Source organism: Phascolarctos cinereus, unplaced genomic scaffold (genome assembly GCF_003287225.1).
Source record: "Phascolarctos cinereus isolate Bilbo 61053 unplaced genomic scaffold, phaCin_HiC Scaffold_5;HRSCAF=322, whole genome shotgun sequence".
In the NCBI taxonomy this organism is placed as follows: domain Eukaryota; kingdom Metazoa; phylum Chordata; class Mammalia; order Diprotodontia; family Phascolarctidae; genus Phascolarctos; species Phascolarctos cinereus.
The window spans coordinates 304310053-304333294 of NW_027555958.1; the positions used below are offsets into that span (position 1 = coordinate 304310053).

The 23242-nt window shown below is 40.0% G+C and overlaps 1 protein-coding gene across 6 annotated transcripts in view; it reads right to left on the reverse strand.

Annotated features, from left to right (window-relative positions):
- The window catches only part of EZH1 (enhancer of zeste 1 polycomb repressive complex 2 subunit), a 43082-nt gene extending 25567 nt beyond the window's left edge, over positions 1 to 17515 (reverse strand). For 2 of the 6 annotated variants that reach the window (XR_013487224.1, XM_078156050.1), the window contains exons 1-10: positions 16344 to 16443; positions 8497 to 8548; positions 7751 to 7871; positions 7429 to 7557; positions 6072 to 6191; positions 4605 to 4725; positions 3149 to 3328; positions 1982 to 2084; positions 863 to 1026; positions 315 to 406 (exon numbers count right to left, since the gene is read on the reverse strand). Coding sequence is in view for 2 of the 6 variants with exons in the window: in XM_078156050.1 (XP_078012176.1) it covers positions 315 to 406; positions 863 to 1026; positions 1982 to 2084; positions 3149 to 3328; positions 4605 to 4725; positions 6072 to 6191; positions 7429 to 7557; positions 7751 to 7871; positions 8497 to 8548; positions 16344 to 16347 (1086 nt within the window). In the remaining 4 variants the exon portion in view is untranslated. Of the gene's footprint in view, positions 1 to 314; positions 407 to 862; positions 1027 to 1981; positions 2085 to 3148; positions 3329 to 4604; positions 4726 to 6071; positions 6192 to 7428; positions 7558 to 7750; positions 7872 to 8496; positions 8549 to 8709; positions 9173 to 16343; positions 16444 to 16528; positions 16616 to 17256 lie in introns of those variants that run through there. The other 4 variants (XR_013487225.1, XR_013487226.1, XR_013487227.1 and 1 more) reach the window with 4 other exon arrangements.
- Positions 17516 to 23242: the final 5727 nt, after the last annotated feature.

Consider the following 23242-nt stretch of genomic DNA (forward strand, 5'->3'; position numbering starts at 1 on the left):
AATAATGAGATCACAGATACAACGGTGTATAGAAATCATACCAGAATATGCATGAGATCACTTTGTTCTTCAGGAGAATGCTAATAATTATCACAGAAGTCTATAACTCACTAAATGCAGTATCCTGTTGCTGATACTGCCCTTCAGGTACAATTCCTATACTTCCCCCCACAAATAGAACTTGAATTTGATTCCGATAACCCCATTCATGCTCCCAGGGGCAGGAAGAACTGTATTAAGAGCATAAGGACTCTGGTCAACTTAAGAGAGAGTGTTAAGTCAACAAGGCAAGGACAGCTTGAGAATGTACCTACCAGCCACAGGAAGCAGTCCAATCCACACGGATCTGGCTCAATCTTGATTTCTTTGTTCTTGCGTTTGTACACATTAGGAGTGGCATGAAAAGCTGGAAAACACAAAACTGTCCTATTTCTCATATTCCATCGAGACAATGGAAAAACATCAAACCGAATTAAGTTATGTGGCTATTAAAGGAGCTGAATTTGGCTGTACCAAATAACTACCATCAGGGTAAACAGAGTTTAACAATCCCTGACATAAAGAGAGTGCCAACATTCCCACTCTAGCAAGGAGATGATAAGAGGTGCTTGTGATTATTTTCTTCAAATGAACACCACTACAGACCAAAAACCAGAGCCATTTAGTAAACAGATGGGAATGGAACTAGCTCTCTGCATACCAAAGTTCAAGGGAGAAACTGAAGGCTGCAGATGGATGCCCAGTGCCTAGTACAAAACTCATACACACAGCAGGTTGTATGATAGTGCTTAATGTCTCCTGAATGGAGTGGAAAGGAAAGGGGATGAGTGAGAGCTAGGTCAGAGGAAGCATCCTCACTCACGGTGAAGGAAGCAGTCATATTTGAAGCAGCGTCGGCAGAAGAGTGTGTGGAAGGAATGCAGCGACTGTTCTCGCTGCACAGACTTGGCACAGGGGCCATCGATGTTTGGGGTGCACTGGGGAGGCAAAACATTGGGGTCCGACACCTCTGTGAGTTCTCGATACCTATGTGAGAAAAGGGAGTAGAAGTTCTTTCTAAGGGTCAGTCTTCTGGACAGAGGCAAAAGGGCTCTGCTGAGGGAAGGATTGGGGATGAGTTCTGAGAAGGCCTCAGGCAGGATCTGCCCAGGGAGGATCAGCATCTTTCTCTGGGCCTGTTGACAAAACAATGAGGCATATCTAAATGGATACAAACTGGTATAGTTGCAGTACACACAGAACTATCTGGGAATGGGGGAAATGTGCAATATCAGCTACTAGAGCAATATCACAATAAAGAGCTGACTATCCAGATTTGTTCAAAAGCCTACAGGAAATGATCCTTCACATATGGTGGATCTTGTAAGTCCATTATAGGGAGATGAGAAAGTATACCTCCTCTTCAATTCAGAAATGGGAGACTATGGGTATGGAATATTACAAACTGTCTGTCCGATATATAGTCCACGTGTTGACTGATTTTGAAGAACTACATTTTTTCTATCTCTCTCTCTTTTTTTTTCTTCCAATTTCTGCTATTGAAGGATGGCTCACTGCATAGAGAAGGGTATGTTCAGAAAATGAACATGATATAAAAACAAAAGCCAAAAAATTTTAAAATTCTGTTGTAAGCAAGGAGGTAATTGTAAGGAGGAGGTAATCCAAAGAATAAGAAAATCATCTATCTCAGCCATGTGAACAGGGCTTGCTGTTTTGTGAACATAGTTAGCTAGAAACTGCCAAAACAACTTTCAGGGCACTTTGGCTGAATTGATTCTTTGTACTGATCATATCTTAATTTGTATTACAGTTATTTGCCTCATCTTCCCTACAAGTCTATAATCTCACGGAGGGCAGAGGCTATATCTCCTTCCACCTTTGTATCTCCATCCTGCACACAGTAGGTACTTAATAAACATGATGAATTGTGAATTATTGTCATTCAAACATTCCCAAAGAGTCCTGAGACAGCTTATCCTACCTCTCTTTCATGTCATCTGGAACACCGTTCTCAGGGAACATGGAAGAAATAGCGCTGAAGATCATGTCATTTGGAAATTGTTTCTTGGAACTCTTTTTGTTGCCTGAATCAAAAATGACAAAAATGGGGCTAAATGGGTACAAACTGATATAGTTTGTTTAGGAAGCTATTTCAGAACCTGGGGAGAAAAAAGCCCTTTTTCCTTTTACGGATGCTTTGTAATTAGACATACTAGAGGAAACTGATTCCTGGCTCCTTTGAATCACATTGAAAAAATCACTCCCGTCTGGACTTTTCAAATACTAGGCTATACTGCCAAGAAAAATATCCCTCACATAAGCAACACCTCTGGACAGAAATGAATTTACAGCTAAAATAACCCAACTTAAGTCTGCAGGAGATTTTAGAATAATAAGAATATAGATGAAGCCAATTAAAAGGTTGATAGTAGGGAAGGCCAAGGAGAGACAGCATGGCATAGTGGAAAGGGCGATGTATTTGGAATCAAAGGACCTAAATTAGAATCTGGGCTCTCCTAGTTACTGGACATGTGGACCTGAGCAAGTCACTCTCTCTGGGTTTCAGTTTCCTCATCTACTAAATGAAGGAGTTGGATTCAATAAATTTTAAAATTACTTTCTAGCTCAAAATCATATGATCCTAAGGATGATACCTAATAATAGCCAGCATTTATACAGAGCTTTAAGGTTTGCAAAGCACTTCAAAGCACGACAACCCTAGGAGGTAGGTTCCACTATTACCTCCATTTTACAAATGATGAAACTGCAACAACAGAGGTTGTGAATTGCCCAGGGTCACACAAATATGAAGGGTCTGAGGCCAGATTTCTGTTCATGTCTTCCTGACTCCAACTCCAGTGCTCTATTCACTGTGCCACCCATATGCCAACCACAGCATTTCAAGTTACTTTACAATACACTTTTACTGTATTCTTTTTAAAAATGCCAAGTATTTTCCTCTGAATTTTGCCTCTTTTATTCCCTGGAAGGGCAGGATACATTGTTTTATGTTGCCAGGGATGCTGAGCTTCCTGAAAGTTAGCCCAGTGAGTAGCACATTAGCCTCTGATAAGCAATGGCCCTTCTTAGCTCCTCCATCTTCCTAATTCTAATCATTTTCTTGGTGGAATGCAGGACCCCTACCTACCCTCAATGGTGAGTCGTTTTCTCTTCCTAAGGACGGGCAACTCTTCCTTGCTGTCTTCCTGTTTCCCTTCAGAAGAGTCGTTGTTGTGCCCCTCCTCTTCCTCATCTGAGTACTGATTCAGGGCATCTACCAACTCCAGGAATACAGCATCACTGATCAGGACAGAACCTGGGATCATCTCTGAAAAAGGAATAGTGTGAGAGGAGTTTCTCTTCCATACTCCACCAGGCACTGACTACCATAAGAAGACCTTATTTGAGCAACTTCCTGAGATCTTGATGTTCAGGTTGTCCGAGTCTGGGCAGCATTCTCATTACAACAGCATATTAGACACTTCACTCTAGGTAACATAAATTTAAATTCTAATAGGAATTATCTGAGAAATTCAATCTCTTGGTTAGCTCAGCTTGTTAGAACATGATGTCAATGAAACCAAGACCTGATCTCTGATGAGTTTGGATAGCCTTGATTTAAGACTTAAAGACTACATTTCTAATCTCAGCTAAGAGTATCATAAATATGTATCCTTGGGCACAAATGGTCAGGCAAGAGTTTGGATGAAAATTTATCCCATACGTGGTACATGTCCTACCAATGATACAGTAATCAGTAAACCAATCAGTACTAATATCACTGTATCAGAGAACAGGATTTTCTCATAATGGAAGAAAAGATATTTCAGGTTGCCAGCAACAGTATTTTAACAGTAGGGGGAGCTATAAATCAGGATTGAATTATAATAACAAAGTGCTGGAAGGCAGTACAACGATAGGTGGTAATATAAGCACTTCCTCGGCTCCTCCCCAGTCCCTATCACCCTCCTAATTCAGCGGGCCTTTTCTAGAACTACAAATGCCTTGCTTTTAAGCTCAGATCACCACTTCAGCTTCCTTATATTTGTTTCACTGGGGAGGTGCCTAGATCATCATCTTGCTCAGGTAAGAAGAATATCAGATCAAAAAAGGCCTTAGTTTTTTTTTTCAGCTAGAGAAATCTCTCAATATTTTTGTGCTAAACTGCTTTTAATTTCCCCAGCCACTCATTAAATATGCCAGTGTCCTCTGGCACTTCTTAAATTTCATTTGGGAAATACCTAAATAACCTAAAGACTTCTGGCCCTTGATACCTACCCCATCACTGCATCCTTAGGGTTTCCAAAACCTTTCCATCTGTCCTATAGCTGAACTTTCTTTTATATATGGGTGTTTGTCCCACTTAGAGTGCAAGCTCCTTGAAAGCAGGGGCTATCTTGATTTTTCTATTTGTATTCCCAGAACTTAGCACATAATGGTGAACACAATATTTTTATATTCATTCATTTAAAGTTTTGTCTCCTGGGTCTATAATGCCCCCCAAATGCCATGTAGTGACTGCCCCATCTATAAAGAAGCTTATGAGACCAAGATGTCATGTATTCCCAAACTGAGCACCTGCCCCAGAAATCCTATGTGTCTACCTTCTTCCCCATGGACTTTCCCATCATAGTTATTGATGAGTTCTTCAATGAAAGTTTCATCTTCTTCTTTAACCTCATCTCCCATGTAGGGAATATTGCACAAAACGGTCTCATCTTCCACCTGCAAACAAACCAGACCAGGCTTATTCTACTAAGTAGACATTTCTGTTCCTGTAGCTACTTCTTCTTATGTCGGAATTAGCTGAACTTCTTCAATAGAGGGGAAGGAAGAGGGAGAAAGGGAAGGAAGAGAGCTCCTCAAGATACTTGTGGTCACTCAAGGTTTTCTGTGTGCAGAGGAATGGTTATCTCATGAGGTACTGAACAGAACCATCTGAAAAGGGAGCATGCTGCTTCCAAAAAAGCACATTTACTTATACACCGAGGGCTAATCAATGATAAACTTACAATCAGTATCAGGATTATGAGTAACATCAACACCCAAGTGTCCTTGGGTGGACACTTTCCATCTGTAATCTCACTTTATAGTCATATATCTGTATGGCAGGAAGGTAGTGTAAGTTCATCAACGAAACACTACAAATAGCTCACACAGACACCTTTCAACAAATAGATGGAGACCAATGAAAAGGAGACACCCCAAAGATCTGAAGCAAAATGGGCACTCAGATGGCAAAAGCTGGGCAAACATATAATTTCTGAATAATTTATAAAATAATGGAGGAAAACTAATCTGATCCATAATAAAATACTTATGACTACTCCTATTAATCATTACAACCTGAAAAGCATTGTGTGCACCAGAAAGCTGCAGATGTTTTCTGGTTATAAACAACAGAAAAGTACCACTTAGGCTTAGGAATGAATAATTATTCTTAAACCATATCCTAATAACCGAAAAACATTCTCTTAGGTTTTTATTTCTTCTCCCAGAGTATCCTCCTAAACTAGAGTAGGATATGGATTTATAATCTATTACCAGACAGTTAAGCAATTCTAACAACTAAAACTGAGGACAAGATGAATTTTATAAATTATCTGAATAGAAATGGAAGCATGAAGACAGATGAAAGGATTACAGACTTATATGTAGCAGTTATCTTCATAGGCCTTCATGCAGCTCAGAAAGCATCACCCCATTGGCAGAAGTATTATTTACCCCTATGGGATCTGATTTGTTAGGAGAAATTAACCTATACCCACTTCCCTATTGTGCCATATAATGGACCAAGAAAGCCAAAGGAATTGGAATATTGCTCAGAGTCATTCTTCCCAGAAAACAATCTAGAATAATAATTCTGGAGCATAGTTTTGAAAGTATAGAATAAAACAAGTTATAAACAGTTTGCAGTTTTGCTTTCTCAGGAAGTTAATAACAACATTCTGTTTTGCTCATCTATGATATGTTAAATATTAGGAAAACCTTCACCTTCAGAGGAGCTCTGCTACATTAGCATCAACTATTCATACACTTTAATCACATGTCATGATGCTTCTACTACATACCATGAAATTTTGCTGGAGAGGAGACCAGGAATACATGATGGGCACCAGTGCAACTGTATTCAGAGATCGCATTAACATATCCTGGCTGTCAAATCCTGGAAAATTGCTTTCTACAGTACACTGAAATATAAGCAAGAAAAGGCACAGAAAGGAGATGATACACACAGCCCTGGGTGGACACTGAAGTTCCCTTTTATACTGACCCCTCCAATCTTCTAACTTTCCTAAATGTATTTGTAAGAAGTTATGCAACACACTGTTCCTAACATGTAGAGCTTTGCTGATTCAAGTATCAATAAACAGTTTCTTCCTTGGGGATCTAAGCAAGCAAAACTGGGGAAAAAGGCTTATCAATATCTTAATCAACCTAAACTGGGTGCCTACACCATACTAGGTATTGAGAGATACAATTTACAATGCAGTGTGCACACCAGCAAAACAAAGAATTGTAAAAGTAGATCCCTGAGTATCCCAGGAGGTCAACTTTTCTCTGAAAACCAAAAAGCAAGGTTGGCATCATCACTATAGCTACAAGAGAGGTGGGCTTATGGTCACATTTGCTTCTGGCAAGTGCCATTCACAAATTAAGTAACTTTTTAAAATGTCTTCTTTTCATATGATAAACTCTGATTATCAAAAATGGATTTCTATTTGTCTTGAAAAAAATAATTCCCTCCTTCACACCTTTGCTTAAATTAATATAATAAACATTAGTTGGCATTTCCTAAACAAACTTCAACTGACAAGAAAAAATAGCTTTAGTGGTAAGAGGAAGTTAACTTGTTAAAACTTTGTTTCAGAAAAATGCACAGGGGGCAGCTAGGTGGTGCAGTGGATAGAGTACTGGCTCTGGAGTCAGAAGTACCTGAGTTCAAATCCAGCCTCAGACACATGATACTAGTTGTATGACCCTGGACAAGTCACTTAACCCCGACTGCTTCACCAAAAAAAAAAAAGACATAAACTGATACTTTACTATAGTAGCTGCCATAAAGTATTTCTTGCTCACTGAATCCCCAACAAATTATACATACATAGCAGGACACAGGACCATAGGATCTAGTGTGGGAGGGTACCTCAAGCTTTCTAAACTTTTTCATTTTGTACTTGAGAAAACTGAGGCCCAGAGAGAGAACTGATTTAACCACAGTCACAAAAGTTATAAGTAGCATGTCTAGGAGTCAATGAATATCTGGTCACCGCACAGTTGGTAAGCATTCTTTCTGCTATACTATGCTGCCCCCAGCAGGATGGCAGAGGAGTAGGAATGGAGACTGAGCTACTATTCTATAGAGAAAAGGAAGGCTTCTCTTTGGGAAACCCAGTAAGCTGTGTCAGTCTTGGGCACCAAAAGTACCTTTTTGAGGAAAGGATGCCCACTCACAGGCTTCATCAATTGAACAGGCTGGATTCGGAGCCTCTTCCAGTCTTCATTGAGTATCTGAGTTTTTTCTTGAACTTTTGCAAAATTGGCCACAAACAGAGCCTAGCAAAGCCAAGGGAAGAGTTTATTAAGATTTCAAAATAAGAGTGAGGAAAAAAATATTACTCTGAAACCACCCCACACTAGCTCAGTAACTCAAAATTTAAAAAAAAATGAAGCCTTAGCAGCCATACAAACATAACTTCAAAATTGACTTTTCAAAAAGGTCTCTTTATAAGTACTTTGCTTCCCTTACCTTTGCACCCATATTTGCCTGAAACCGTTTGAGCTGTCGAAGTCGCATGTACTCAGACTTAACTTTTCTCTTCCAATAAGTGATGCATTTGGAGGTGGGGGAATTTTGAATATCCATTTTGCTGTAATGAAAAGAGACAAGTATCAGGGAATGAACACCTTCATTGCCTGGAAACTAGAGTATTCCCTAAAGCTAAACAGATGTGGTCAGTCATGTTTTCATTCCTAATTAAATCTATCAAAAAAAATACTAATTACAGACACTTAATCCTGTGGGTCCAATTAAAACAGATTCCACTCACAGAGCTGTTCTTTAACATTCATGTCATAGGTAGGTTTAGTTCACATTTTTAGGGAGGCCCTGTTCTTGCTCTCTTATTTCAACTGTTGTTTCTTTCCATTCACCTCTCAAGAGTTTCTCTCATAGTAAGCACTCAAATTATTTTTAAGTTTGAGGGCCCACCCTCCTGAATAACAAGATTCTTTAGTAAGCATGGATTAAATATCAAAGCAGCTGAGCAAAATAATATCAAGCTGTTCATGCCATTACCCTCAAAAAACACACTGATATTAACTCCTTAGATGTCCAACAATAAAGATAATAGATTATTAACATGGTATGATCTTATTTCTCAGTCTGAAGCTTTACATATGACAATAAAATTCAATATATTGAGGTACAAAGGGCAAGGGATTCAGAACCAAAAGACCAGGGTTTGAGTATCACCTCTGCAGTTATTGATTTACCTGTTCAACTTTGGGCAAGTCACTTTCCCTCTCTGGTCCTCAGTTTTCTTACCTACAAAACAAGGGAGCTTGGATTACCTTTAAGGTCCCTACAGGTTACTTTGGAAGCTGGTATCAGGAAGCAGGCAGAAGAGTTAGACGCCAGGCAGCACAAGTTGGCTGAAGGTATCAGTCTGGGGGTGTCTCTTACAAACTTCAATACATTCTGCTTACCTCACAGCATGGCAGCAAGGAAAAGTGTGAACTTTCATAGGGTGACTCGGGATATTCAATAGCAAGACAAATCAAAACAGAAGAATTCAACTCTTGAAAAAAATAGATTCCAGTCAGATATTCAGGATGGGGCTGAACCCAGTATTCATTGGTTTTAAAGAGTTCTACCCACTATTCTTCTTGCATGTAAGTCAAGACCTCAAATGTTCTTGGGGGAACTGGCAAATAACAAAAGATATTTCTAGCCACATGTGACTAACTTGCTGCAACTACCAACCTGGCTATATTTCTCTAACCCAGGTCCAGCTACCACGCCCCATCATCACTTTAGAGCAGAAGTAAATATGAACAGCTAGCATGACCTCACTAGAACCTAGAGAATGATGATGGCTAATAAGGTTTCTCAACAAGTTGGTTCATTTCATGCTCAAGTACTGAAAACATTATAGGCATCAGCTTCTGAAAGGTTGTCAGACTCAGAGAACCACTAAGCTTCTTATTACATCAGGGTACTTAGGTTGAATGGAAACACAAGGGTAAGGACATTTCTGTCAGACATAAATTCCAAAGTACAACAAACTTCAAAGGTATCAGATTTTTAGATCTAAATTTTTTGTCTTCTTATAAAGTTTTTTTTATTTTAGGATTTCATTTTCAATTTCCCCTAAGGTTTTGAAATTACTAGCACTTCCTCCCACCCAGAAGATAATTAATACCCAAATAAAACAGTAAGATTTAAAGTACACATCCCATTTAATGCTTCAAAGACACAAATTAATTTTGTGTACTTGGAATTTAAAAGAAATATAATTATATTGATAGAAAAAATATTACAGTAAATCTGGTAAGTTATGAATAAAGCAATTATTTTTAAAAAGGTGCCAATTTAAATCCACTTATCATGAGCTCAAATTAATTCCTAAGTAAAAAGACTAAAATAATCAGATCTAATTTTTGAATTACATGACCTCCCTTCTTCCTTCCCAAACCCTTCTCAAAAAGATAGGATTCAAATAAGGTAAAGAAAGAATGAAGTAGATTTTTTTCCAAGTTATATAATTACTTAAGTATGAAAATATATGCCACTCACAGTAACTTCTGGTACCCAGAATAGGTTGTCATGTAGGAACATGACTGCTCTGAAGAGTACAAAAGTTAGAACCTGGATTCAAATCCTAACTCTGCTACTCTTTTGGCCTCACCCATAAAATGAGAGGGTTGGACCAGACGATTTCTAGGCGCTTTCAATCCAAAATCCTATAATCCCTGGTTCTGAACCAGGGCAGAATAGTTTCCCTCTAAATGCACAGGCAATCTCCACTTAATCCATATTGCAGAGCCCTAATGTCATCAGAATGTAGCTCTACATACAAATACACTGTCTCCCCAAAGAACTGATTTCAAACTTATATTCACTGCTGCTCCTTTTGGAACTCATTTCTCCTTTCTGAAGTAATATGATTGATGAAGAATGCATGGGCTGCCAGGGATCAAGTCACCTAAGGAAAAAAATATGCCTAGCATCACTGGAGTTGAAAAAAAAAGTTATGTGGAAGTGATGATGGTGCCACAGAAAACCAACAACAGTAATATTAGTATTTTTGCTGGGGAAAGAAGGTGACTGAAAATTATGTTAAAAAAGAAATATGGCTTCCCATAGTTAGGGAAATTAACAAGACATAGTAAACACTATGTAATATCCAGCAATGAATGCTACCAGTTTTATTTTTAAGAACACATCTTATTAGATCTGAAAACATACAAATATGTCAATGAGCTTTAACCAACCACAATATAAATATAGCCACATTTCTCCTTTCACAACTAAAGTTATACTTGAATCTTCTGTCCACGAGCCAATATTTATTTGATTTGTGTTTTTAACCTGGTCCTCAATGTCTCTAAAAGTTGATTTGGCCATTAGTCCCCAATGTCCCGGAGAAGGAAAGCCGTATTGCTTGGAACAAATAAACTTAATAAAAAACAGAAAAAAAGCCAGAACAAAAAGCTATCAAACTAGTCAAGGTAAAAAAATCAAATCCCCAACCTCCCAAACTGTCATGAGGTTAGGGCTAAGAGAAATAGGTACACAAATAGCCCTTCATATTTCAATTAGAACATATATTTTAGCCATATAGACTTGCGAAAAAATATCTGGCATTCCAGCCAAGTGCTATTCTAAGTCTTCATAAACAAATTTTGTTCCTACATTGCAAATGTTCACTTATCAAATTAAAAATAACTTCCAAAATTCAGGGATTAAAGTGATTAAGTGAATAAGGAATCTTAAACAGAAGTCTCTGTGTTATTTCTAGTCAATGTTTTCAAGAAATATTTAATTTTACTGTTAAAAACCCTAAAGGTGATTCTACCTTTTATAATGCCAGGTGAAATGCTAATTAGAAATGCTAATAAGACCCATAGTTCTAATTCTATCCACAAGGCAACGCTTTATAAGAAAAAGAAAGCTTTCATTCCCCAACTTGTAAAAACTCATGACTTCCCAGCCAAAGGGTAAAACTGAAAAGGAGTCTGTCTCGCCTAAAGTTTGAAAGATTTCTTCAAATTGTTTGAGGGCATACAGTTAGAGAGGAATAGTATAAAATTTTACAATTTGTGACAACACATACAAGTTTCAAAACTGAGTAGTTTTTTTTTAAACTTTTAAAACATATCCTTTGCAGGAATACCTTCTTTGGAGAAGCTTAATGATATTACTACTTTTTTTTTCTTGTTTTAAGTAATTTTATTATTTCTCAAGCTAAGACTGGGGGCAGTTTGTTCTGTGGGACTTTAAAAAAAATTTCCATCTCATTCTTCCTTCTTCATTTCTTGGTAGAGCTTCAGAGAACCAAAGAGACATGAACCACAGGGGACAAGTTTCACCTGCAAAGAGCTCTAATACCACAGAGAATTAAATTGTGTTTGTAGCAATCACCAGTGTTCCAGTTACAACTCATTCTGTGGCTATGTGTCCAACACATCTTTAAAATGAATTCTCCAACATGCTGACAGATGAATCTTTCATAATATACCATTTCCTCCTTCTGAAATCAAATGTAATAAAGGTACTCTACAAGTGTATCTCAAAACTTAAGCTTATGACCTCTAAACACAAAACAATACTTTACTAAAATGAAGCATGGAGTAATGGAGGTATTACTACTTGCTGCTTATAATTCCCTGTGATTCCTTTTCCTCATCTATAAAAGGAGACAACAATATATACATCACCTACATCACAGAACTGTGGTGATGAAAGAGATCTGCAAATCTTAATGTGCTTTGTAAAGAAATTATAGTATGCCATGTGCACTAAACACTCCTACACCTGAAATAATGGCACTAAATTTAAAGTAGGATTGACATCAGACACAAAAATTCAGACCACAAGAGTAGGAACATCTTGGCAGATAACCAATGATACTGAGTACAAAGTTTAATATTTACCAAGTGCCCATTATTATTCAGTGAACAAAGAGGTTTAGTAAGTTCATCATTCAGCCAAAGTAATTCACATGCGCCAAAGGACACAGCAAATAAACTCACTAAACCTAAGACTACCTTGAACGTGAAACTCTAAGGCTAAAACATTAAAGCTCCAACTTATAACAGAGAAAAGGCAGACTGCTCTAATTTTTTTGTCAGGTCCAAAGTGCCATTTTCTCGGTAAGACCTCCATATAAAGACAATCCAATACTCAGGGGGTAGTTTTAGTCCATGGCCTCTTTCCCTTCCTCTGTTTCTCAATGCCATTGCTGCTGCTGTTCTACCCTCCAAAATGGACCCCAAAAGCTATGGCTGGGAGAGCTAAGCCTTTCTTCTCCGCACTCCCTAGTATTACAAGTCCCATCCTCACTTTCACCACCAGCAGCCTTCATATCTTCCCCCACCCTTTCCTCCAAGAAATGGAGAGAGAAGATCAATGGACTGCCCTATTTTTCCATTTACCATCTATATGACTTTCCGGAACCTGTGTGGCTTCCCGAATTAGAACGTAAACTCCTTGAGGAGAGAGACTGCCTACACACATACACACAACACACACACACACACCACACAGTAAGTGCCTAATAAATGCTTTTCATTAATATATTAATTCATTCAACTTCTAGTGCTGGATTTTCTACATTTACTTAGGAAACAGAGCACAAAATTTAGGTTCAACAGTCCTGTTAAACCAAAGGAAATAAGTCTGACTGTAGTTTTCTCATTCTCCATTTTCAGATAACATGTGCAAAGCACTTTATAAACTTTAAAGTGCTATATAAATGTTAGCAATTAGTTAGCATTGTTATTTTCCTTTAGATTATACGTTCATTGTGGGCACGGACCTCTTTCTTTTTATTAATTGTATCCCTAGTGCTTAGTACTTGGCACATAGTAGACACTTAATAAATATTTATTGGATTTTCTAGCTGTCTTAAAAAGACACATGGTTACAAGAATACAAAATAACCAAACCCTCCCCCTTGCCGACCCTGAAAAAAAAAATAGAGGGACAACTTCTAATTCAAAATTTCACAAAGTTTTAGGGCTGAAAGGGATCTCAGCGGTCACCTAAGAACACTAAGCCAGGAGCCAGGACAGCTACGCTCCAACTCCAGCTCAGACACTAATAAACTGTATCACTAGGCATGTCACTTTACCTCTGAGTCTCAGTTTCCTCTTTGTAGAATGAATGGATTAGATTCAGCATTCTCTCTTTTGGCTCTAAAATTCTGTTCTATCTAGTTTGGCCCCTTTATTTTAGATGAGCATAGCAAAGGCTGGCTAACCTACACCATTCATAAAGGTGTCTAGCACAGGCTTTGACAATAACAAGATTATGTTTCTGTACACAGCACATTCCTGGACGTTAAGAGCCTTCCCTTTAAATATAAATGCATCCTCCCACGTGTAAGAACTCTCTCTAGTGCCACCATCACTATAATCTCTCCAGGGTTTGAAATGGGAAGAATTCTTACAAAGGCCTCAGATCACAAGCACTTTTCAAAAGGATTAGAAAACTGATAGAGAATCTTTCCCTTTATCATCTAAAGCCCTGGAAAAGTGTAATCGTTTATTAGCAGGGACAGACTCCCTAAACAAATCCAGGGACAGGCGCATACCATTACAATCAATCACTGCTGACCCAGTGCTCTGTGGAAGGGGCTCACCTACCCTCCCACTTCAAAAAACATTAGGTTCTTCATGCACAAGGCAATGTGCTAGTTACTGGCAATATACAGGCCTTCATCACCTCAAGACACACTAATACAACAGCTTTCTGGTGGATTTTGCTATCTCAAGTTCCTCCCCACTACAACCCATCCTCCACGTAGCTGCCAAAATAATTTTCTAAAAGTGCATGTTTGACCATGTAACTACCTCTCTCCCCCCAATAAAATCCCGTATTTGGTACTTTAAAGCCCTTCACAATCTGGTCCCTTCCTACTTTGCCAGTCTTTTTTTTTTTAAATTTCACTCTTCCCCATGCATTCTATAATCCAGCTAGATTGGTCTATTTGCTATTCCTCAAATACAACACGCCACTTTCAAATCTCTGCCTCCTCCCTGGAGGAGAAAGCTGTTCTCCATGTCTGGAATGCTCTCCCTCTTCATCTCTGTCTCTTGGCTTCCTTCAAGATTCAACTCAAATACCCTTCTTCAGGTAGTCTTTCTGGGTGCCCTCAGTTACTAGTACCTTCCTTCTGGGATTACCTTGCAGTTACAGTGTATATGTCTTCTATGTCAACAATTACTACTTGATGCTAAAGACCCTGTTTTAACTTTTTTCCGTATTCTCAAAGATACCCTGTGCTCTTGGCACAGTGACAACTCATAACAGGAACTTAATGTATGTTCACTGACTGACTATAAATAAAAAAGCAAAATAGTCCCTGCTCTCAAACAGTCAACATTCCACTAGGGGATACAATATATACTCAATATAATTTAAAGAAGGAAGGAATAATAACAACTTGAGGGGATCAGGGAAAGCTTCTACATAGGCTATACAACCTCATATTGACCATGAGGGAAAATGATGCTTCTGAACGGCACAGTACAGGTACAATCACAATCCAGGAACTGGGACAGTTTTGTGGGAAAAAACAATAGTAGAAGATAAAACGCTGAGTTTGGGAAGCATGTAGTAATAGCTCAATTTGGCTCTAATGTAGAGTAGATGAAACGTGGCTGGAAAAGTAGACAAGCCAGATAGTGGTGGGTATTAAACACAAGGTTTAAGAGTCTGCATTTTATCCAAGAGGCATCAGGCACATTTTTGAGCAGAATGATCTGATCTTTAGGATGATTATATTAATAGCTGTGTAGAGGAGAAGGTTCTCCCCTACTTACCTATTTACATATTGTATGCCTTAATATAATAGAAATTTCTAGAGAGCAAGAATTGTTTTTCATTTTAAGTCTTTGTATCTTCAATGCCTAGAAGAGTGCTTTATATATAGTATATGTATGTGTAGGTGGCAGGAAAGATCCACACCTATAATTTCACTTGCAATTATTATTTCATTTGCACAGCAAACTCACAGAATAAAAAAGATCCTTCCACCAATGTAAATCAGCTACTCTTTCGGACACCGAGGTTTATTAAGGGAACTTGCCTATGACGACCCAGCCAGCAAACTGTCAGAGGCAGGGCTTGACCACATCTTCCTGACATGAAGGCTGCATGCTGCTCTACATGCCAAACTGCTTCTCACCTCGAACATCGTTATGTAAAATTTGTTGAGGAAGACCAGTTAAGATACAGAGCTGGCACGTCAGTCAGGAAAACCTGAGTTCAAATGTGACCTCAAACACTCGAGCAATCTGGCCTCAGCTGTATGACCCTCGGTAAATCACTAATATAGATCGAAAAATGGGCATAATAATAGCGCTTTCCTCCCAGAATTCGACCTAAAATAAGGTGGTCGTAATTCAAGTGGAGAGAAGAGGTTCACACACTCACACAAATCCTTTAGCTATTTCAAGCCTCTTTCATTCAAAGTCTAAACCCATTCCCAGTATACGCTCATCTTTTATTGTTGTGCACTCCAACCTGCAAAGTGAAATCCCCCTCAGAGAAAACTCTCTCGTCTCCTAAAAGAACCCATTTTTCCATAAGCCCCACTTTTCCCCTCTTGCTCGTTCCACAGAGATTTCTCTCCTAAAGTTACTCCACCCCGCAAAACCCACGGCAATCCTCCCAGAAGTCACGTTCCCTTCCCAGGGATGCCCCAGTGGCTGGACACCTACTTGCACCTGGCGCGCCCCGCCCATCCCCCCGTGAACTCTCCACACCTCCAGTCCATTCTCTTCTCGCCCCCCCTTGCGCGCCCCGCCTCCACTTGCCCATCCCCCCCGAGAGTGCTCCCAGAGGCCAGGAACCTCCTCCACGACCCTCAAAGGCCCTCCTTCCCTCGAGCCCAAGGGATTTTTCCCCCTTCCCACTCGCGCGATCTTTCTTCCTCCCTCACAGCCCGGAGCCAGGGGGGCCTCCCCACAAACGCGGCCAGGCAGACTGTCACCCTCGTCCCACGTCCCCACCCCCTCTTCACCCCCGGCCCCTCGGCCCCAGTCGACAGCCTCCCCTGCCCCCGCTCAGAGCCCCAGCTCGCCCGGCGCCCCCCCCGGACTTGTTTACTCACTCATCTTCCATCCCCAGGCTCGGAAACCCAGCAGCCAGGACGCAAGCGTACTGCTAGCCGCCTCGCCCCGCCCCCCGCACAGCCCTTCTTCCTGCGCGTGCTCGGGACCCTGTCTGCGCCTGCGTACGCGGGGGTGGCTTCGCAGGCGTTTTTTTGGACACCAGCGGTCCTCAGTGCGTGCTTACTTTGCGCTCGGTGAACCTTGGCTGTCTGGCCAGGGGCTGCATTCCTGCCTTGGGAGGCTGGACCACGTGAAGCAGTATGGGCAGGTTCTGCAGAGTAGGGAGGTATACAGCTTAGTGAAGACCCCAGTCACTAAATTCCCACTTTAACCCAATACACGTGATATGATACTAGAATGTGAACTCTTGAGAGCAGTGCTTTGCGCTGTAAGAGCTTAATGAATGCTTCAGGGCAGATATGACTGCAGGGTCCTGGAGGTCATCAACTGTCCTTGTGTGTGGTTGGAAAGACAATTAGCCATCTCTAGCCTTTATTTCCCATCCCCGCCCCTTTCTCCAAGGGAGATTTTCATTCCTGCCTGGAGGGGTAGCAGGAGGTTGGGACCTGAGGCTACCACTCTGCTCTCCTCAGAGAGAGGGAGTACTAGAAATATATCTATCTGCTCCCTGAATATCGTTTGGCTAGAGGATTTGATTGCTTTTGTCATTGTGGGGGCAGAAGCCACCAAGTTCTATATCTAAGACTTGACCCCTTGCCCAGCTAACACCAGTTGCATACGATGAACACATGTAGCAAATAGCAAAGTAATCCATTATCCCAATCAGTATCAAAACAGAAATTAGAAAAGGTATACATAGGAAAATATATACCAGACATACAAAGTGAAGGAGCTCTTCCATTGGGAGCAAAATAACTCAGCTCAACCAAGAAAGAGAATCGTAGATCTTACCCAAGGGAAAACTTCCTTGAAGTCTCTAGAGTAGCAAGCTGAGAACAGGGACATAATTTAGAAAACGCACTCCTCTCATGTCTTCCCAAAATCTGTTCATTCAGCAACCCGATGTGGGTCTGGTTTCTTCCATATTCTCTCTAGAAGCTGGAAGCTAGCTCAGCCTGACTTTCGGCTGAGGAAGGGGAACTACTGCTTGAAGAGTCCCCAAAGTGGGAGTCTTGCTTGGAGAGTCCTAAAAAGGACTGGAAGGGGACTTTCTCTTGGATAGTCCCAAAAAAGCACTGTCTGGGAACTGAAGCTCTTGCCTCTCTTCAGCTTTGCCCCACCCTTCATAAAGGGTAGGGTCTTCATCTCTACAAATAGGAGATAGTCCCATACCAACCAGCTTTGGGACAGGGGTTAAATTTCATTCATTCATTCATCCATCCATCCATCCATCCATCCAACTCCTCCCTTAACACACCCCACCACCCTCTTCATCTCCAGCTTGTAAGATCTTTATAATGGAACTGTTATTCAAGTTTTTCCCTTGACACACTGGCTGTGTCATTAAACTGGACAAATCATTAAACCTCTCAGTGCTCTAAGACTATAAATTGTAGAAAATGTGCTGATCTGCATTGATAGAAGGTGTTTCCTCACCCTCTATCAATGCCAATAAAATCACAAGTTCAATCCATAGCCTTAACCCCACTAAAGCAGTTATCTATGCATCATTAATCTATTACTGCTTCTAGTACCACAACAACTACAAATATTTAAGTGCCGACAGCACTCATGCCCCCAAAAGCTTACATTCCAAGAAATGTGCCGAATAGGTCTGCCAAATTAATCTTCCTAAAGAATGTTTTCACATTCATTTTGCTCCACTAAAAAAAAAAAACCACAAAAAACCAGCTCCCAAGGATCTAATAACCATTTCTATGTTACCGATTCTCAAATCTATCCCAACCTGTTTCCTGACCTCTAATCTCAAATCTCTAAGTGCTTTTCAGACATCTCCAACTATATGCCCAGTAGACATCTTAAAGTCAACATATCCAAAACAAACTCATTCTCTTTTCCCCTTAAAGCCTTCCCCCTCCTGCCTTCCTTGTTACACCAAGCTCCCAGTCCTTCAGGCTCACAATCCAGGAGTCATCCTGGACTCCTCACTGACTCTTGCCACCCCCACGCCCTCTATCCAAACTGTTGGCCTTTTGATTTTACTTTTGCAACATGTCTCCAATATACCCCCTTGTCTCCTCTGACACTGATATCAACTGTTACAGACCCTCGCCACCTCTTTCCTGAGCCATTGCAATAGCTTGCTGGTGGGTCTTCCTGACTTAAGTCTCTCCATTCCAGTCCATCCTCCATTTAGCCAAGAAAGCTCAGTTCTGATCATGTTACCACCTCTACTCAGTGCAGTCTCGTGGCTCCCTATTACCTCCGAGGTCACCTACAAAATCTTCTGTTTGGCATAACCTAGCCCCCTCCTACCTTTCCAGCATTCTTACACTTCATACCACAGCATGTACTCTTCAATCCAATGACACTGACCTCCTGGCTGTTCCATGAACAAGATATTCAATCTGTCTGCTATGGGCATTTTCTTTGGCTGTCCCCCATGACTGGAATGATCTTCCTCCTTTTCTCTACCTACTGCTTCCCCTGGCTTCCTTTAAGTCCCAACTAAAATCTCATCTACAGGAAACCTTTCCCAACTATTTTTAATTCTGGTGCCTTCCCTCTGTTAACTGTTTCTGATTTATCCTATATAAAGTTTGTTTGTGTGTGTTTGATTATTCTCTTCCTCCCTCTTCCCTCATTAGACTGTGGACTCCTAGAGGAGAAGGACTGTCTTTTGCCTCTTTTTGTATCCCCAGTGTTTAGTATGGTGCCTAGCACAAAGGAGATGCTTAATAAATGCTTGTTGATTGATAAAGTAAAGTTCTAACCAATACTAAAAAACTCCAAAGACTCCCTGCGGAGTGAAGTCTAACCTTCTTAATAAAGCATGTAAAAGTTCTTCACAGTTTAACCCAATTTGTTGACCTCACTTCCCCTTATCTACTGCTGTACACTATGCTGCCTTTCCTGTTCACTGTATTCTCACTCTAGACCCCATACCACATGCCTTTTCTTCTCCCACTTATCAAAATCTTCATCCATTCTTTGAGGCTCAGCTCAAATGGTACCAAAGAAATTTTTCCTTGTTGTCCCATCCAAAAGCAATTTCTCCCTCCTCTGAATTTATATAGCTCATCACATTCTACTTTCCATTATTACAGTTATTTGTTGTACTTCACTTATTAGATCAAAGCTCCTTGAGAACAGATACCTCTCATTCCTCTTTCTGTTCTTCAGAATGCCTAGCACAGTACTAGGTATGTTTATTAATTGAATGAATTTGCTGCCTTAGAGGGTAGTTATGAGTATATATTAAAACTTCTCAATTCCTGGAGATCAGTGATTATGTCTAATACTTTGTTGACTCTCCTGTAGTGCCTAGCACAGTGTGAAATACCTGCTAGATGAATCATAATTGGTGATTCATCTAAGTGGAAGCAATGGTTTGCAAAAAAAATTTCCAGGAGGAGAAAAAGGACAGATAAAGCTTCAAATCTTGGCTGTTGATTGGGTCAAAGGGATTGGGTCAAAGGGATGAAGAAAACCAGAGAATGATCTCTGGCTCTTAAAGAGATACCCCATGTACTTACATCACCAAATTATTTTGAGATCAAAAGGGTGGGGATTCAGGTCAGACTTCTGTGTGTGCTACCCAAAGTTTCCAGGCCTACTTCAATTTCTTCGTATTTTTCCAACTCATTGCCTCTCCATTCCCCCCGCCAAGTGTTCCTTATCTCTATTTTTTTGGTACATTTTGTTTTGACATAACAATTATTTCCAAATAAATACCTCTCCCCCCCCCCAGAACTTTCTCTTAAGAAAACAGTTAAGCAAAACTGTCTAACATGGCAGTTGGAAATGACACCACAAGTAATTTTCCACTCTGAGAGGTTACCATTAGTTTTTAAATGTCTCTGGAACAAACATTGACCTTTACATTGGACCTGAATTCTGTTGCTTTTCAAGTAACCTTCATTTACATTATTGTAGGCACTATGTGCGTATGTGTATATCCAAGCAAGACTCCCACTTTGGGGACTCTTCAAGCAGTAGTTCCCCTTCCTCAGCCGAAAGTCAGGCTGAGCTAGCTTCCAGCTTCTAGAGAGAATATGGAAGAAACCAGACCCACATCGGGTTGCTGAATGAACAGATTTTGGGAAGACATGAGAGGAGTGCGTTTTCTAAATTATGTCCCTGTTCTCAGCTTGCTACTCTAGAGACTTCAAGGAAGTTTTCCCTTGGGTAAGATCTACGATTCTCTTTCTTGGTTGAGCTGAGTTATTTTGCTCCCAATGGAAGAGCTCCTTCACTTTGTATGTCTGGTATATATTTTCCTATGTATACCTTTTCTAATTTCTGTTTTGATACTGATTGGGATAATGGATTACTTTGCTATTTGCTACATGTGTTCATCGTATGCAACTGGTGTTAGCTGGGCAAGGGGTCAAGTCTTAGATATAGAACTTGGTGGCTTCTGCCCCCACAATGACAAAAGCGATTTTAAGAAAAATTGAGTTTTATGATTTGAAAGTACACATATTGTCATTACTGACAGTCATAGCAGGGAGACGACAACCTTATCTGAATTATCACTAAATTAGGTTATCATCATCATCATCATCAGTAAAAGCATTCATTAACCAAACTTAAAGATGATGCAATAACTTATAACCTTTTATTATCCTCTCTTGGGAGGCTAATAAATCCATTGGCAACACTTTTTTAAAAAGAATCTATTATGTGTCTAGTCCTAGGTCCTTACAAATGGACAACATGATTGTTTTTACTAGATTTTTTTTTAATTTTAAAATTTTATTGCTATCTCTGTTTTCATCAAAACGTGAAACATTTTGAGGACTTCTAGATAAACATTTCCCCTTGGCTCTGCACAGGAATACTAATATATGTACTTTCAAATCATGAAACTGAATTTCTCCTAAAATGTTCTGCCTATCTAAATGGGCAGGCCAGGGCTTGTACCAGTCCTGTCAATATTCTTCTCATAAACTTCTATGGCTTCATTTACCATCTTTATGCAGATGACTACCAATCTATTCCTCCAATGTTAACCTTTCTTCTATACTACAGAAGTGATCTTTCATTTTTTTCTGTCTCTGTCTCTCTGTCTCTGCCTTCTCTCTCTTTTTTTCTGTCTCTTTCTCTCTGTTTCTCCCCCCCCAACACACACACACACACACACACAGAGTTGGGTGGAGGAATATATTAAACTCAAAAGGGAAACTGAAGGAGATAGAGGGAGGGAAGTTTGGAAAGGAAGGTAGTGTCTGGGAGGGAATAATCACAAACCAACTCAACTTCAACTTTGGAAGGTAGATTGTTATAAAGGGATAATTTATCTTTTAATTTTTTGTAAATAGTATTTTATTTTTTTCTAATTACATGTAAATATATTTTCAACGTTGATTTTTGTAAGTTTTTTCCAGATTTTTTCTTGCTTCTTCCCTCCCACCCCACCTCCCCAGGGTGGCAAGAAATCTGATATAAGTTATACATGTAAACAATTCCACAGTAGTCATGTTGTGAAAGAAGAAGCAGAACAAAAGGGAAACGTCACCAAAAAAGTGAAAATGGTATGTTTACATCTGCATTCAGACTCCATAGTTCTTTCTCTGGCTGTGGATAGCATTTTCCACCATGAGTCTTTTGGAATTGTTTTGAATCATTGCATTGCTGAGAAGAGCTAAGTCTATCATAGTTGATCATCGCACAATGTTGCTGTTACTATGTACAGTGTTCTTCTCCTGGTTCTGCTCACTTCACTCAGAGTCAGTTCATGTAAGTCTATAAAGGGATAATTTAAAAGAAAGAATGTGTAAGAACTAGAGAGTGGGGTCTGGGCTTGGTGAATAGAAAAGCAGAGGAGTAGGAACAGACTACTTCAATTACAGAGTACCAGTATTAACTAGATTAATTCTTTTTCTCGTCGTCTTTGCACAAAGGAGGAGAGGGAAGGGGATGAAAGACTAATACAGAGAGGTAAAGCAGCATAGGAAAGCAAACCTGCAGAGGTCTAATATACGATCTTGAACTCTACTTCCACATTATTAATCTTGAGTCCATCACAGTTAGCTTTTGCAAAGAAGGGTGCAACCTTGACTACTCCAGGAATACATTCTAAGGTGGGGACATGAAAGCAAAGCAAGGGGGCAACATAGCAGATATAGATTTGATGGCAGAATCCTCCAGAGGATCAGGTGAGATGAATCAGTAGACAGAACTGTTCTTAGAAAAGCAAATGTTCGGGGCAGCTAGCTGTATGACTCTGGGCGAGTCACTTAACCCCACTGCCTAACCAAAAAAAAAAAAGGTCAAGGAAATGGAGGCTACTATTAATCAATCAATAAGCCCTTATTAAGGGCCTGCTATGTGCCACACATTGTGCTAAGCACTGAGGATTCAAATACAATAAATGAAAAGATTTTTGTTTTCAAGAAGATTACAATCGAATGGGGGAGACAGCAAAGACACATGTAAATATGTAATGGGGCTCAGCCAATGAGCCCAATTCTAATGAGCATGAGCAGTATGCTTGACTGTTGAAAACTTGGACTTTTGAATGTGCACAGACATTATACAACTGACAGGAGCCCTTTTGATGGGCTATGAATTCAGAACTGGAATGTATTCAAAAGGTACTAGTAAGCCAGGACCTGTCCATTGGTCTGACTTTTAGGGAAAATGCATACTTTTCTTTTTTCTTTCTTTTTTTTTCTGGCTAGGCAATGGGGTTAAGTGACTTGCCCAGGGTCACACAGCTAGTAAGTGTTATGTGTCTGAGGCAGGATTTGAACTCAGGTCCTTCTGAATCCAGGACCAGTACTCCATCCACTGCGCCACCTAGCTGCCCCCA